The following is a 16,164-nucleotide window of genomic DNA, read 5'->3' on the forward strand; positions in this document are numbered from 1 at the left end:
TTTAAAAAATGGACCCCAGGAATCCCGGCTGCTTTTTGAAAAAATACGAGGGATTTCAGTTTCTCTACTTTTTCATTACCACATAACAAATACTGTTAACCAAAGGGACAGCTTTGGCTTATGCTAAACACAGGATTTATTTCCCCTGGCTATCACACCATGCATACAGCAAACCTCATTTCCATTTTTTAAATTAATATGTACTGTTTTCTCAAATCAAGTCCCAATTATATATGGATCACATTAATGCTGTAAAATCACTGTGGGAGCCCTAAACATATTTAAATGCACACAGATATACAGATACACCCACCATCTCTCATCTTCATCCTTTTAAATAGCAAATTCCTTCTAAAATTGTATTCTTCTAATTATTTATATAATATTAGACAGCTCAGCTTAATATGAGAGTTTTTATGATGTATATTATATTGATTTTGTTATATAATTAAATACAAAAAAAATACAATAAGCACATTCACTATTATATACAAAAAAACTGACACAAGCGTATGTGTATGTACATCTGCATATACATACAAAAGGCTACATACCTGCATAGATAAATGCATACAAATGTGTTCATACACATAAAGGCCTAAATGTGCAAATACATACCTATATACTCAAATTATTGCCATCTTACTATAGACTCCTTGCGTAAAATATATGATAATATATAAGTTTTAACAATTCTCTTGGGGACATAACTTTAGTCAACCTGTAATCCTGAACCATACACAGTAAATGCATTTAAAACTCAACAACATTATCATTTTAGATTGTTATGATGAGGGTGTTGGGGATATCGACTGTAGAGATGCCCGCCTTCTCTCCAATATAATGAAACCAAATGACACTTGGATTAAAAAAATTGATCTTAAAAACTCAACATCAATGTCTCTTTCCAGAAATCATGAACCAGTTACTCACGATAATCCACAGACCTGGTTTTGAGCAGTTTCATGCAGGAACTTTTCTTTCCGCTGAACTTCACCCGCCAACCATATAACCACGCTGAAGTAAACGTGCATCTACTCATGGATGAGAGGCTCGTTCAGACATAAATATTAATGGCGTCCTCGTTAGCTGAGCTCTGGGTTAACATGGAGTAGATGCACACTTCCTTCTGCACAGTGATACAATTGACGGGTGTAGTTTGGTAGAAAGAAAATAGTTCCTACATGAAACTGCTCACAACAAGGTCTGTGGATTATTTTGAGTAACAGGGTTATGATCTCTGGACATGCTGATGAACTTTTCACAAGCTGATGACATGCTGATGAACTTTTCACAAGTAAGATTAATAAATAGCACTACAGATAAGAGTTAAAATATGTATTTTTGATTCAAAGGGTGAACTGTCCCTTTAAGAGCTGCTTTCAGATGGACTCTTTTGGACATAATAACTCAAACAAAGGAACCCATGAAGCTGCCACTAATAAGTGTCAATGGATCAATTCTCTAAAAGTGACACCTAATCTGATTAATGGATGGACACAGTAGTGTATGTTAGTAAATATTGATTTTTCTGTCAAAAATCATTTGAATAGCACAAAATAATTGATGTTTGGGAGGGGGTTCTTTTAAGGGATACAAATACACATTGACCACTGCTAAGCATTTATTTTATAGATTTATAACTGTCTAGTAATGAGCGCTGTTCTTTAACACTAATGGGCATGAGTAATGACATAATGTGTTTATCCGCTGTAAGACTCTAAGGACAAAGGGGTGTCGTATGCTGTAAAGCCGTTTGACGCAAATTAAATTTAAATTGGCTTTAAACAATATGTGCAGCATATGTTAAATATACATCCAAGAATGGAGAGAATATTGCAGATTGCTGAAGTTGAATAATTGCACCAACTTTAGTACAATTTGGACTGTTATAAATGATTTGTGATAATTTATAAATAAAATTGAAATTGAAATTCGCTATAAACAATATGTGCAGCATATGTTAAATATACATTCAAGAATCGAGAGAATATTGCACATTGCTGAAGTTGAATAATTGCACCAGCTTTAGCACAATTGAGACTGTTATAAATAATTATTTTATCTATCTATTTATTTTATATCTATAAGTCCCTATTGCACAGTTGAAATATTAAAATTCCAACCACTTTTAAAAATATATTTTGTGCTATTTTATGCAAAAAAATTGATAGATAAATAAATAGATAAATAAAATGCTGCAAACGCATTACTTTTCTCCAAGTGTACAATGCTTGTATCATTACTCTCTTAAAAACAAAACAAAACAGAAGTATAACAAATGTTAGTTTTTTAATTAAGTGGAAGAGATATGATAATATGTTTAATTATGTTTCTTTTTTTCAGTTTGGGAGGCAAGGGTGAGGCAGTAAGGCTAATTGCCAGATTAGGTTCAGTTTCCTCATACTTTAGTTTTTAATTAACTCTCAGTGAAACTGTTTTGTGTTCAAGTCACGTTTCAATGTTGTTAGTTTAACGCTCGGAGGATTTCAGTAATTCTGAACAGGCAACATTGTGGTCACCTAATCTGTCAGAAAGGACCCCCCCCACTCAGCCGATCATGGAGGATGCAGGAAGCTCCGGAGCCGGCTTCGGTGAGGAAATATCATTCATTTTTTATGTGATGAAAGCATAGATGACTATATCCGAGGCTGTCGCTGACTTTTTTAAGAGACCGTGACATTAACCGACTGTGAGTAAACCGGAACAAGCCGCCGTGTTGGAGCAGAGAGCTAGCTTACTACGCCTTTTTTTGGCTAACGTCAGTTTCCAGGTATCGTTAGCTTCAGTTAGCTGTGAGTTCACAAACTGCTGACGGACTCTGAATGTCAACGTAACTAATATTAAAGCTGTTGAGACCACTTTAACATATTAGAAAACGTATTAATGTTAGCGTACAGCTCTGAGGATTGTCATTGAAACAGTCCGGATGTGAAAACCGGGCGCTCATTGGACGGAGGAGCCACGCTGAACTTTCCTATTGGTCAGAGATCCCGGAGCTTTTTGTTTACTAGCGTCAAAGAGCGCCCAAAACAACGTCCTCTGAGTTAGGATACACGAAACTGTTGGTTTCATTATGATGATGAGGGTGTCTTCCCCCTCCTGCCCTCACTTGCACTTTATATCTTTATATCTGTCGCTGTCATTTTACTATTAAAGGTCCCATACTACGCTAATTTTCAGGTTAATACATGCATTTTTGGCTTCTAGTAGGACTTGTTTACATGCTGTAAAGTCTGGAAAACTCTTGCTTTTTTGTATACTGTTTATGCTGGGACACTTGTATTCACCGTCTGTCTGAAATGCTCTGTTTTAGCGCCTTTCTCTTTAAGCCCCCCTCCCAAAAACGTCCAGTCTGGCTGATTATAGACCATAAAGATGGATGTAATGTCCCCCACTTGCCCCATGAATGTATTTTAAAAAAGCCTGGATACAGTCATGGAGGTGGAGCCCCATTCATGAAGCAAAAAAAAGCTCCTTGTCAGGGTATAACATACCCAGATCTACTGGTCCATAAGGCATGAGCACTAGAGACTTTCCTCGGCTGAGTGTGCCTGAGCGGGTAACTTCCACCAGCAGAGCGACTAACTTGCAGTTTAGCGCATGGCTAACTTGAATGGCGGTCTAAAAAGATAAATCTTGTGACTCTTTTAGACTTAACAAATGTTATCAAACTGAATGGCTTAAATCTAGATAGTGATAGAAGTTGTTTCGTGGGGGTTTTGACACTCACAAAAAAAATTGTGAACGTCAAACCCCCTTCTGATTGACTGACGATGCAAGTCAATGGGAAAAAGTCTTTCTGGGCCAGCGGCCATCACGTGACGGACCCAGATGGTGTGATTCCACTTTTGGCCACAATGAAAAATTTGCATCAGAGCCTGGCACAATTCCCTGTGGCTTAGCGCCGAAGAGTTACAAGCCTCCAGGAAGTGCGCCAGACTCTGACGCAAATTTTAAACACAATCACAATACAGTATTATATTGATTATTTGGACAACAAAGTGGTATTTGCTGCTGATATCACAAAGTCTGCCACAGTACAGTTTTGATTCAATTCAATTCAGCAGCCTGTGATCAGTATGAAACGATACTAGTGAGCATCCTCGTTGTCCTTTTCTTAGCTGCTCACCATTATCTGCCTGGCATCTAACACTGTTTGATCGTTCAGGAAGGACGGGCCATGGGAATTTCAGAATAAAGGCTTATCTTAAAGATGACAATATTGATGTGTCATTTTGTATGAATAGAATTAGATATTTGATCACTGAATTAATATACAGATCCAGGCTGATGCATTGTTACATCCCTGGTATGTACCATGTCACTTTTAGGTTTTAATGAAGTGCAGTGCAAACAGCAGAATATAGAGCTGCAAAGAGTAGCCAGTTACAGGTCCAGTGTGAAGGATTTAGTGGCATGTAAGGTTGCACACACAAAAAAATAGTTTTGATTCAGACTCAGTACTGCAGCGTTATAGAACAGTGCTTGACCCTTTATTATTGATATTTTATTTTAGTAATGTAAATTTCCTAACAAATATACAATCAATGAGATTACGACTAAAACCAAATGACACAGTGAAACTTTGGTTCATGGTATGCAGGTGCAATTTCCTGCTTTGCCCAGTCTGTGGCTCAGCCTTGTCTACATCAAGCTGAGACGGATTGTACTTTGTACCTCACATCATAAAGCATGTTGAAAGCATCTCCACTGACGACCGATGTCCAGATGTTGCTTCCCTAACTGCTGGAAACTGTAACCATCGCATATGCATATGACCCTAAGCGGAAAAAAATGCAAATTGCATTTAGACGGTCGTGTATGTAAACAGGCTTCAAAACCGTGTTCAAGTTGTTTGGTAAAAGCAAATCTGTGGTGTCCTAGTGTGTTTGTCAAGTCCTGTCAGGGCTGAAATAAGTGTCACAATAAATAGTTAATTTTGTGTTAATAACATCGTTTACACCTGGTTTATGAAATTCTAAATGGTTTGGCCCCTCCTCTATTTTGTGATTTGTGTGCACTCGCTCAGTAAGTTCTATTAGATCCTCAAGATCATCATCTGTACGAAACTAATGTAACATTTCATCACCTGCCTTTAGGCGATCAGCTTTTTCTATAAAAGCTACAAATCAGAGGAACACTCTGTCTGACGATGTGAGGAGCTGCAGCTCTGTCAGGACTTTCAAAACAACCTTGAAAAGACGGTTAAAAGCTGCTCAGCTCACTGACGTTAAAACTTTATAACTTGTTTTATATTTTTTGTTATATATTTGTATTTTAACATTCACTTGTGATGCCCTTTTGTGTGTAGCCTTTTATTGCATTTTTTGTGTGTGATGAGTGTTTTTGGGTAGTTTTATGTTGCATTGTCATGCATTCTTTGTATCACTTTATAGCATGCTATTGTGTGTATTGTTTGTCTTGTTTTTTCGTACAACTTTAAAGTATTATGTTATTGTGCTGTGTCTTTGTTCTGACCTGCTGAGGGACTGGAGATGTGAATTAGGTCTAAACTGTAAACAAATGAAAATAAATAATAATAACAAATAATAATAATAAATGAATTTAAAAAACAAATAAAATAAGTAAATGTTTTCTTGTTCTACAATATGTAAAATGTTTGTAAAATCAAAGACTACTGCTTTGTATTATATGACTTCAAACTTTGAACCAAGCAAACATAGGGAGAAAACTAAAACTTCAATTATTAAAATTTGTCAATTTGAACAACAGAAATTTGTAGAATTCTAACATGATGAAATGCCCCCCGAAAATGTTAAATTATCCTCAGTTGTTGCCCCAGCTGTCCTCTTATATCAAACTAGAATAGTTATTCTCTCGGTGTTGTCAGGAATTTGAGTTCACATTGCAATTGTAGGTGTTTCGTTTTTTCACATGTGCACTGATTGAGTGTGTGCTTTTCAGCGCAGTCACACCTGTATTTTAGATGTCCATGTGTCATGCAAGATGCTTTTAAGTGCAACATATAAACAGGGCTGAGCTCGCTCTCTCGTCTCTGTCTTTGTAACAGCACTCTTGCTCTGATTATCCTGTCATTCCTATGAATCATCAACTGATTTTCCACTCCTCCCTCGACTCTTCTCTCAGGCTTGAGGATGTGGCTTCTGTGGACCCTGCTGCTGTCGCTGCTCTCTGCAGTATCTGGGGGTGCGGACTCCAAGGCTGTCACCACCACTCTCACTACCAAATGGGCAGATACCCCTCTGCTGCTGGAGGCCAGGTACGACACCGCATTGCTCAGCAGCAGCCATTTGGCCGCATTACATCTGATGTTATATTTCGGAAGCATATAATAGATAAATCAATGTCCCGAGGGCTTGTAGGGTCATTACTGAAGATGTCCTCTAAGTGAATTCAAACTTCTGTCTCACTGATGCGTCCTTGAGCAAGATGCTGAATACTTAAAGGCTTCAGATGCAGCATTGTGTGCCGCAGATGACCCTGAGCTCTGGCTTTGGCAGCAAAATAAAAACCATACAAATGTAGCAGCCGTCACAAAGTGCCATACATACATGCAGAGCTTATGAGACTGTCATCTTCATCTTCTTCTTCGTCCTCAGTGAGTTCCTGGCAGAAGAGAGCCAGGAGAAGTTTTGGGACTTTGTGGAGGCCAATCAGGACATAGAAGGAGAATATGATGGTAAAGTAAAGCTGTCTCAGCCGCTCTAAACCAGTTTTCACTTTTAGTCTCCGTGCTGGGAGTTGAATTTATGATGTGTGTGTATGAAAGCCTCTTGGAAGCAATTGCAGTGTCAGTGTTTTGGCCAAACACTTATGTAAGCAATAACATGAGAGAACAGAGCTGCAAACTGTGTTTTTAGTCTGTTCTCTTGTGTCTCTGCCAGTATCAAAGTAGTATGATACAACTCCTGTGACAGAGTTAACCCTTTAAAACCTAAGCAAATTGGTTTGATTTCTTTTTAAAAAAACATGGGAAGAGGGAGACGAGCAACTTAACAAAAAATACCCCAAAATTAGGAAGAAATTAATAAAAGGTTGCAAGACAATTAGCTAAAAAAATAAACATAAAAAAGTAAAGTAAAACAATATCAAACAAACAAAATAGAAGAAAATGACCTAAACAAAGTGCTTAAAACATAAACATATGCGTTGTTTCTATTTTCTGTAACATAATATTAGATATTATTTAGATATTAAGAGAATTATAAATTAAATTTTCTGGACATTTTCCCCCATTTTTAATCATATCTAATAATCTCCCCCATCTAATTTTTAGAGATTTTCCTTTCCTTGTCGCCATTTTTTTACAGTTTGTGTGAAATTTCTCATTATGTTGTTTCAAATCAAAATCAGATCAACGCAATTTTCTCTGGTTTTTAGAGGTTTAAATGCCGCTAAAAGGCATCTGAATGCAACACATGTATACTGATGTTGATCCAAGTGTTAAAGGGTTAAAGAATGTAAAATAGAACGACCCAAAAACATGTCAAGCAGCATAATGTTGATGTGCTATTTCTGGTCTTCATGCAGACACAGATCAGGCTTATTATGACCTGATCGTGAAGAAAGCCAGTGCCTTGCTCAGCTCCGTCCAGGTGAACATGCTCAAGTTCGCCCTCTCCCTGAGAGCCTACTCTGCAACAGTACACTCCTTCCAACAGGTACCGGGATGATCATTTTATTTTATTTTTTTGAAAGCGTGTTCATGCATGTTAGGAAGATCATATTCTTTTCATTGTGTGTGAAAGATCCTGTTCTTTTTTTTAGATAGCGTCCAATGAGCCTCCTCCCTCTGGCTGCTCAGCATTTTTCAGCATCCACGGAGAAAAGACTTGTGATGAAGGAAGTTTAGCAGCACTGCTGAAAACAGCACCTGAGAGGTAATTAAATACCCATAAAAGTCAGACAGGAGGGTGATGTAACCGTTAAAGAACGCCTGATATTATAACTGACTTCTCTGTCTCTCTTGCAGGCCGAAGCCGTACCTTTTCAAAGGGGATCACAAATACCCAGGATCAAATCCAGAAGCTCCTGTTGTCATTCTGTACGCTGAGTTTGGGAAAACAGATTTCCAGAGGCTTCACAATGTCATATCATCCAAAGTCCACGAAGGCCAGGCGACTTATGTGCTCCGCCATTACGTGGCTGTAGGTGTTTCTCACACACTTTTAACAATATTATCTTTGAGTAATACTTTATACAGCTCACAGTACATAAAGACATAAGTGAATGAGGACTACAAGGTTTCACAAGCAGTTAAAGCTAACAGGTGGTAGAATATATAGATATTGAATATTTTTAGACAGTGAAACATTGAAAATAGCCAGTATTTCATGCAAAATGCCGCAAACTTAGACAGCATTTAGGGGATGAGGATGTGATCTGTATCTGGATAATGACGTCCAATCCATGAGTCTTTGCATTTACACCTGACATTGGTGAGTGTTCTCATTTCCTCCACTCTGCCCACATTGTGATCACATTTGTGTGTGTGTGTGTGTGTGTGTGTGTGTGTGTGAGAGAGAGAGTGTGTAGAGCTGCATGCCATGCTGCATATTGCTTTGCTCAGCGCCTCCTGGCCCAGCTGCACTGTCGACTACGGTTGCGGAAGTATGAGTGCCGTGCCTGCCCATAAACACAGTGACAAGGCTAACTGATGGCATCACACAGCTAATGTTACCATTGTGTTTAACGACAAAGTCAAGCCATTTTGGTCCAAGTGTGAGTTTGTTGGGACCATTTAGCGGCTCAGTGTCGGATGTTAGCTGCTAGCTCGTGCATACTGGTTAGATGTTATACTGACTGCTCTGAGTCCACCTCTGCCTCTGAGCATTAGGTTGTTGAGGGGTGTTGTAGTGGTATCATGCTATAGCCCTGGCAGCACTGTAGCATTCGTGTCCTGCCTGTGCAGCAGCAGATGCCGCTCTTATCATGTCCCCATGTAGCAACAGTCTGTTGTATTTAACAAAGCATGTTTTTTAACTGTTTTAACTGATAGGATTAATCAGTCAACATTTCTATTGTCAGTTAATGGTTAAATAGCTAATGTTACCCTTAATTTGACTTCAATTACAGTTGGCATTCATGCGGTGAAGCAGTATCTGATAGCAATCTGATCATCCAAAATCCATTTTAATGCAAAGTGTAAAGCTAGTTGTGGTAGGTTTTCTGGCGGGATTTATGAACAGGTGTGCATTGTGGTTGTTTGCAAACAGCATTGCATTTAATTTTGGTTGAGAAAGGAGAAATATTGAAGGACCGGTGTTGCTTTGGTCCAGTGTTTAAAGCGTAGGTTAAACCTGCAGTGAACAGCATGTAAGAAGGAGCAGTGGAACACTTTTGTGCCTGAAAGCTGAATAAATCTCCACACATTCACACGCACATTAGATTAACACTTTTCTGAACACACTGGCTATGTTTAATCTGTTTCTTCATTTGCACATAGTCTTAGTAGTAACACAACTAAAAGGTACAAATAATACACTACGACTGAATGCAGACAACTTACTAAATTATATTTTAGTTCTTGTGGGTGTCAGTGTGCGTGTTGTCAGGCTGAATACCAAATTTCCTTTAATGGAGTAAGATAGTGAAAGTGAATATCTCACAGCTGACAGGGTGTATTGTAGTGTAATTAATGTATGTACCTGTCAGTCAACATGAAGCAAGGTGTTGATTAAAAAGCACTAATGTTTTGAGTTATTGTTATCTGAAAAAAAACCTCTGCAGTTTAATTGGGCTTCTCATTTTCACCTGAGATAAAAAAGTACTTCTCCAGCTTATCATGTCAGGTTGAAGTTGGATTGCTTCTTCTCTCACATGCAAATACAGTTGAGAAGTTTTCCCCTGTAATTATGATAAATTATTCTCACCATCTGTCTGTTAGGCACAGTGTCCCGGGCACTAGAGAGGTTGTAACACTTAACGCTTTCTCTTTTTACTTAAAAGCTTTGTGGCCAGTCAGGGTACACCTTATGTTCTGAGCACTTAGCACGCAACAGCTGGTTGTCTGTACTTGAAAGCTGTCAAGCACATGTGTTTGGGATGCAAAGGAGATTCATTTTTACAACAGAAATGAAGATGAATACAAGGAAGTTAATACAGCCTTTTACAACCGCAGAAGCCACTTGGGTAAACATGTTTCTGCTTACTTAAGTGCATATAGATTGGAAACATTTCATTTTCCATCAGTGCAGTTGTAATCAAACCAGTTGGACAGCTTGAGTGCTGACTCGGGACCTGTTATGCTCTTTTTCAGATTCAAACTTGTATTTAAGGTTTTCACTAGAACATGTTAAAATGCTTTAATGTTCAACATTCACTTTATTTTTTCTTATACTACCTGTGCTGGGACACCTGTATTCATCCTCAGTCTGAAAACACTCAATTTCTTTTAAACCCTCTTCTCAAAAAGCCCAGTCTCCTCTGATTGGTCAGTGTTTCTAGGTATTCTGAATATACAGCCTCTTTGCACACTCATTGGGAATGACTGTAGCAGAGCTTTCCTCTGTGAAAAATCACCTTTAAAAGCTTCACAACAAAACTGGGTATGTTCCAGCAGGAATATAAACAGAAATCTGGGAGAAACTATCAAGTTCGACAACCAAGATAAACTTGTTTCCCTGATATTAGCATGTAGCTCCACATAGTAGTAAATTTGCACAGGGGAATGACTCTGTCGAGTTAAGCGCCACTTCCTCAGGAAAAAAAAAGACCAATTAAAGCCTATTCAGCAATATGATCCAAAATCAGGGAGAAATTAACAACGTTGACAACCAAGATTACGTTTCCCCGACATTAGCATGTTGCTACATGTAGCAGTGTACTTCCATTCAGGAAATGGCTCTATCAGAGTACAGTAGCATTCTCTACTGTGAAAAATCACCAACACAAGCTTCTAAACCAACATCTAAAAGGAGGACATACTCCAGCAGGAATATCATCTAAAATGGGGGAGAAATTAACAACATCGGCAACCAAAATTTCATTTTACCCTTATGTCAGCATGTTGCTATATGTAGCCATGTACTTGCAGTTGTGGGATGACTTTATTGCAGTATAGCAGTACTACCTGGTGTAAAAAAGTCACCCATAAACAACCAAAACATTGACAACCGGACATGTTCCAGCAGGAACATTCTCTGAAATCAAGAAGAAATTAACAACATTGATTACAGGTTCCCTTGAAGTTAGCATGTAGATACACGTAGCAGTGAACTTGCACAGTAAACTTGCCACTATAGTCTATCAGAGTGTAGTGGTACTTTCTATCGTGGAAATTAACCAATAGAAGCTTCTAAACACAAACTCTTTCAGCAGGAATATGCTCCACAATTAGGGAGAAATTAATTAACCAAGATTACTGGTTTCACTAACATTAGCATGTAGCTACATGTAGCAATGCTTGCATGTAAGCATGAGCACTAATGTGCCTGCAGCAGATGACCATATACAGACGAGCTGATGTCAGCTTGTTTCAAAAGTAAAAAAGAAAAATTGTCGGTAACAAAGTATTGTGATTGGTCCAAAGCCAGAGGTTTTGTTTTACAGGGATTACTTTTACAAACTTTCACTTCATTATTTGAAAATTTGGCCACGTTTTATACGAACATCTGACATTGTAACATTAAGAATATGACAGAAAATAAGAAAAAGCACAATAGGTCCCTGGCAACTACAGTCAGTGTCTTTTGAATTCATTGACACATGCCTTTATCTCTCACTGAATATATTCTCAAGTTGTGTGTCAATGCACATCAAGGAAAGCTGTAATAGAGACAAGGATGACTTCTCGCCTTTCTTACAACGCTTCCTCTTTTCCTTCCAGAATCCAAGCGGAAAGAAAGTCTATCTGTCGGGATATGGAGTGGAGCTTGCCATCAAAAGCCAGGAGTACAAGGCAAAGGATGACACACAAGTCCAGGGTACACACACACACACACACACACACACACACACTATTGATACACACATGCCCACGATGGTGTAATCCCAGAGGAGTCCTCATGCGAATAACGAGTTAATTGATTGTGGTTTCAGGGGCGGAGGTGAATGCTACAGTGATCGGAGAGAACGATCCAGTGGACGAGGTCCAGGGATTCCTTTTTGGCAAACTGAAGTGAGTGACCCTGCGTCAGCTCATGATTAAAAACTCAAAGCTTGGATTAGCTCCAGGAACTGCACCACACTCACACCGGCCTTTTCTTCCTTTCTTCCTTTACAGTTTCTTCCCTCAAAGCTCTGACCACAACCCTTTATGTGTGATAAACTAATCTAAAAAAGAAACAAATCAATATGTGATTTCGACAACTCACTCTTAATTAGCAATTAGGGTGTTTAGCAGATGCACTTACTTTCTCCATGCTGCTTTGTGTGTCGTTCCCTCACCAGGACCGTCTACCCAGAGCTGAAAGAGCAGTTACAGGAGTTAAGGAAGCATTTGGTCGAAAGCACCAATGAAATGGCACCTCTGAAAGTCTGGCAAATGCAAGGTGGGTCTCTTCTTTAACTCTTACTCTCAGGTCGCATTCACACCTGAGCTGTTTGCTCTGCTTTAAACAGACTAGGGTTTGTTTCCTCGGATAGTCCGGTTCATTCGGGGTGGTGTGAAAGCTCAATCGAACCCTGGTGTGGACCAAACAAGTGAACTCTGGTCCCCCTGAAAACGGGGGTCTCGGTCCACTTCCAAGTGAAATCTGGTGTGGTTCGCTTGTGGTGTGAATGAAAACAAACCAATCACAGGACTTTCTGATAGGAGAAATGTGATTTCTTCAGCTGAACCAATAATATATCCATCTGCTGATCATGAAATATTTCCGCGATCTCGTAGTTGATCCCGACAAAGGCCAGCGCTGCTGCTACGGGCAGGCGCACCAGCACAACAGCGCAGGCACGCTTTTACATTATTATCCTCTGCTGAGCAAAGTTTTTCAAAAGTTAAGCTTATTAAAAAAATAGGACAGGAATGTCTAACTGGCTTCTCTGTCATCAGTGTCACTAAAGAACTCACTCAGAAGTTGTCATATAATGACCTGATGAACGATCTTTCAGCAGGTAAGGCCACTCTGTGCCTCTGCAGAGCCTCCAGCAGCTGCTGAAAAAAATGACTGTTTTATAGTTCTTCTGTAGTGGAACATATATGCAGAGTTTATAAAGTTTTGTGATTTGTCTTCTATAATTTGTGAGCATAACAACGAAGCAATTATGACCGTGCACCCACAGCAGCCCTGATAACGTGATCGATGTGCAGTCTAAAAAGCACCCATAATACTTTCACACACTGCTTTACTGTTGTTATTGTCCGCTCAGTGCAGCTTTGCTAGCCAGATCGCCATTTTCATAGCAAACAACAAAATCAGCGTCTATGCTTAAGCTTAGTTTACTGATTTAGAGGGAATGCAACAGGTCAAGCTGATCTTGAAATTTTAGAGCTCCCTCTAAATCTGTATCACAAGGCAGACCACTTCAAACACTGTGCTGGTTTAAAGACTTAATTTTGAATCTGAACAGGTCATTACAGTACAAAAGTTGACCATGTTCAAACAAAAGGACAAATGTCAAATAAAAGTTGACCTGCAGGTTGACTCCACCATTTAATTTGCACTCGTCATAATGACTTGCATGCCAGTCCTTTCGTTGTGCTGTCCTGTATTCCTGTTTCTCATGGCATACAGCTGATTAGGCTGATTTTGCACTCAAGAAATTTAGTTCCACATATGCAACAATTTTTATAGTGTGCATGCTGCATGCACCAAACCCTGACCCCTATACTGAGACAGTTCAGTACGAATATATAAACCTTTTCAGCCTTACAAATGCTCCTGCGATGGTTTTTGTTTTTCTTTCGCTTTCAGCTGTAACATGATTGGATATGTAGGTACAAACAGTTCATGCGAGAAATATGTGTTTATGCCTTTTGGAATTACATTAGTGAGAAATTGAAACAAATATGAAAAACTGACAGAGCCAATGTCTTTACAGGCTATCGAAAATAAACTGTGAGGCCGAATCCTCCTCAGCTAAACACTCCTTACCATCAACACCTGCAGGCATTCGTCCTGTCACTTAAATTTTGAAGGAATCGATTTTATGATCCTGTAAATACGCCCCCAGGACTCAGACTGAGCTCTGTGTCCATTAGTTTCATAGCCACAGCTGACAAAAGAAAATTATCTAATGGCAGAAATCCCAGATCTTCATCTTCACCTTCAAAATGTAATCAATTGTTTCTTGACTCAAAGAGGGCTGTCTCTTCTCACCAATTCATAGAAATGTGATGAAACGTTTTTACAGATTCCTTGCTAAAAACCCTTAAATCCCATTCATTATGAAGTCAGACTGTGCAGTCAGACATAGCTTAAACCCACAGAACTTTATTTAAAAACAGCTCCACTTTAACAAACTATTCTTACATTTATGGATTAGGGGTCAATATTACAATAATCAAACATGTAGTACAAAATACAGGGAGCATTTTCAGCATAAACATGATTTTATATTTTAAGAGCATTTCGCTCATAATACTTCTGTTCTGTTATTTTAGTAAGATGCTAAATGCAGGACCTCTGAGTATATTGTATTGTACCAGGGTGTGTTTTATTGATTATGAATTCATTTTTTTTTGAGAGAGAGAAAGTTACATTTTCTCGCCTAAGTAAAAGGTTTGAATGATTCAAGATGTAGAATGTGTATAAAATGATGACAAGCCATTGATCGTTTCACTCAGTATAAATATTACACAGCTTCAATGAAGAGCTTCAACAAGTTTATGCAGAATCTATGATGCTGTCACACATTGTGGAATAACTGGACTTTAAAACACTTAAAGCTAATAATGGAAAAGTTTGATTAATGAGAATAAAAAGATGATCTTGATTGATCTAGAAAGAAATAATAATAATAATGAAATAAAATATTTTCTTGTAATCATTCCCTGACACACAGAAAGCATTGGAAATTAAAGGGTAACTTTGGTATTTTTCAGCATGGACCCTATTTTTCTGTGTTTTTATGTGTCGTGTGTTTTGAGTAACTATGGAGAAAACAACTTTTGAAATTGGTCCAGTTTTGCAGCGGCCAAGCTGCAGTGCACTCTGGGCACCTGTGCACCGTCAGTTTATAGCCACTTAAAGTTCATGTTTTTGGGACTGACAGGTTATTATAATAAGTGTCTGACAACATTATGGAAATGATCTCTACAGAGATACGTTTTTTTTTTAAAGACCTTTTTGTTCGTCATTTTAGCGTGTATAGAGTCAGCATATTTTCATATTTAACTGGATGAATTAAGGGTTTATTACTCTGTTAACATTGAATGAAGTGTTTATTTATGATGATAAAGATACCTTTATTTAAATGGAGTATGGTGGCTTTGGTGCTCTCGATTTTTAGGCTGTTTCTACTTGAACATCCTTTCCATCCTTTCCATAAATTGTCAGAGACAATCTGAGCCAGTCAGTGGCAAAAACAAACACTTAAATTAGACGTAAATTAACGGTACGCACATTCCCATGAATAGTCACATTGCAACCTGTTTTATGGCGCCCAACTTCAGCGCTCCCTCTCAATACTGGACCAGTTTCAAAAAATAATTGTTCCCATTCATAAAACAGACAGAAAACATTGGAAAATAGGGCCCAAGTTGAAAACTTTAATTAATTCCAGTGAGAGAATTTGCCTCCGTGGGGTAGATGTGCCATTGACACAGTTGTTCAATTGGTTTGATTTATTCCTCTTATGCAATGATCATGAATAAATAAACAGAAATTAGTATTGGCTTCAGTTGCTTCAACAGTGAGATCATTCTGTCAGTGAATCAAACTCACAGCAGAGAATTTATCTTTGTAGATCTGTAATCAATGGCCGCGGTCGATCAGTGTCCTCTTGATACATTTGAGCCATAATATCTAAAGATATGAGAACATTGTCTGCTGCAGCATAAAAGCATTATTGATTAGGGTTACATCATTTATTGGATAACGTATTTAAGCACATTTTCACAGATGTCATCATGTCCACTTTGAGTCTATCGTAGATATATTTCAAACTTTTTTTTCTCTTTTTTCACCATTCCTGGTTTTATGTGTGTTTTTAGAAAACACAGGATGTAGGCATGATGAGACTGCTTTGATTGTGGGGAATAAAGGATGTGAAAGGATGAGAGAGTCGGTCGAGCTCGAC

At 38.4% G+C, this 16,164-nt stretch overlaps 1 protein-coding gene across 2 annotated transcripts in view; it reads left to right on the plus strand.

Moving 5' to 3' along the window:
- The first annotated feature begins 2,469 nt into the window (after positions 1 to 2,469).
- uggt1 (UDP-glucose glycoprotein glucosyltransferase 1) overlaps positions 2,470 to 16,164 on the plus strand; it is a 44,616-nt gene continuing 30,921 nt past the window's right edge. For both annotated transcript variants that reach the window (XM_088087496.1, XM_042500678.2), the window contains exons 1-9: positions 2,470 to 2,594; positions 6,112 to 6,244; positions 6,585 to 6,664; positions 7,516 to 7,646; positions 7,753 to 7,865; positions 7,958 to 8,132; positions 11,813 to 11,909; positions 12,025 to 12,103; positions 12,376 to 12,476. In XM_088087496.1, coding sequence (XP_087943622.1) covers positions 2,561 to 2,594; positions 6,112 to 6,244; positions 6,585 to 6,664; positions 7,516 to 7,646; positions 7,753 to 7,865; positions 7,958 to 8,132; positions 11,813 to 11,909; positions 12,025 to 12,103; positions 12,376 to 12,476 — 943 coding nt within the window. In that variant the 5' untranslated portion in view covers positions 2,470 to 2,560. The remainder of the gene's footprint in view (positions 2,595 to 6,111; positions 6,245 to 6,584; positions 6,665 to 7,515; positions 7,647 to 7,752; positions 7,866 to 7,957; positions 8,133 to 11,812; positions 11,910 to 12,024; positions 12,104 to 12,375; positions 12,477 to 16,164) is intronic.

The sequence above is a fragment of the Plectropomus leopardus genome, chromosome 14, assembly GCF_026936395.1.
Source record: "Plectropomus leopardus strain MGB_pleo_1.0 chromosome 14, ASM2693639v1, whole genome shotgun sequence".
In the NCBI taxonomy this organism is placed as follows: domain Eukaryota; kingdom Metazoa; phylum Chordata; class Actinopteri; order Perciformes; family Serranidae; genus Plectropomus; species Plectropomus leopardus.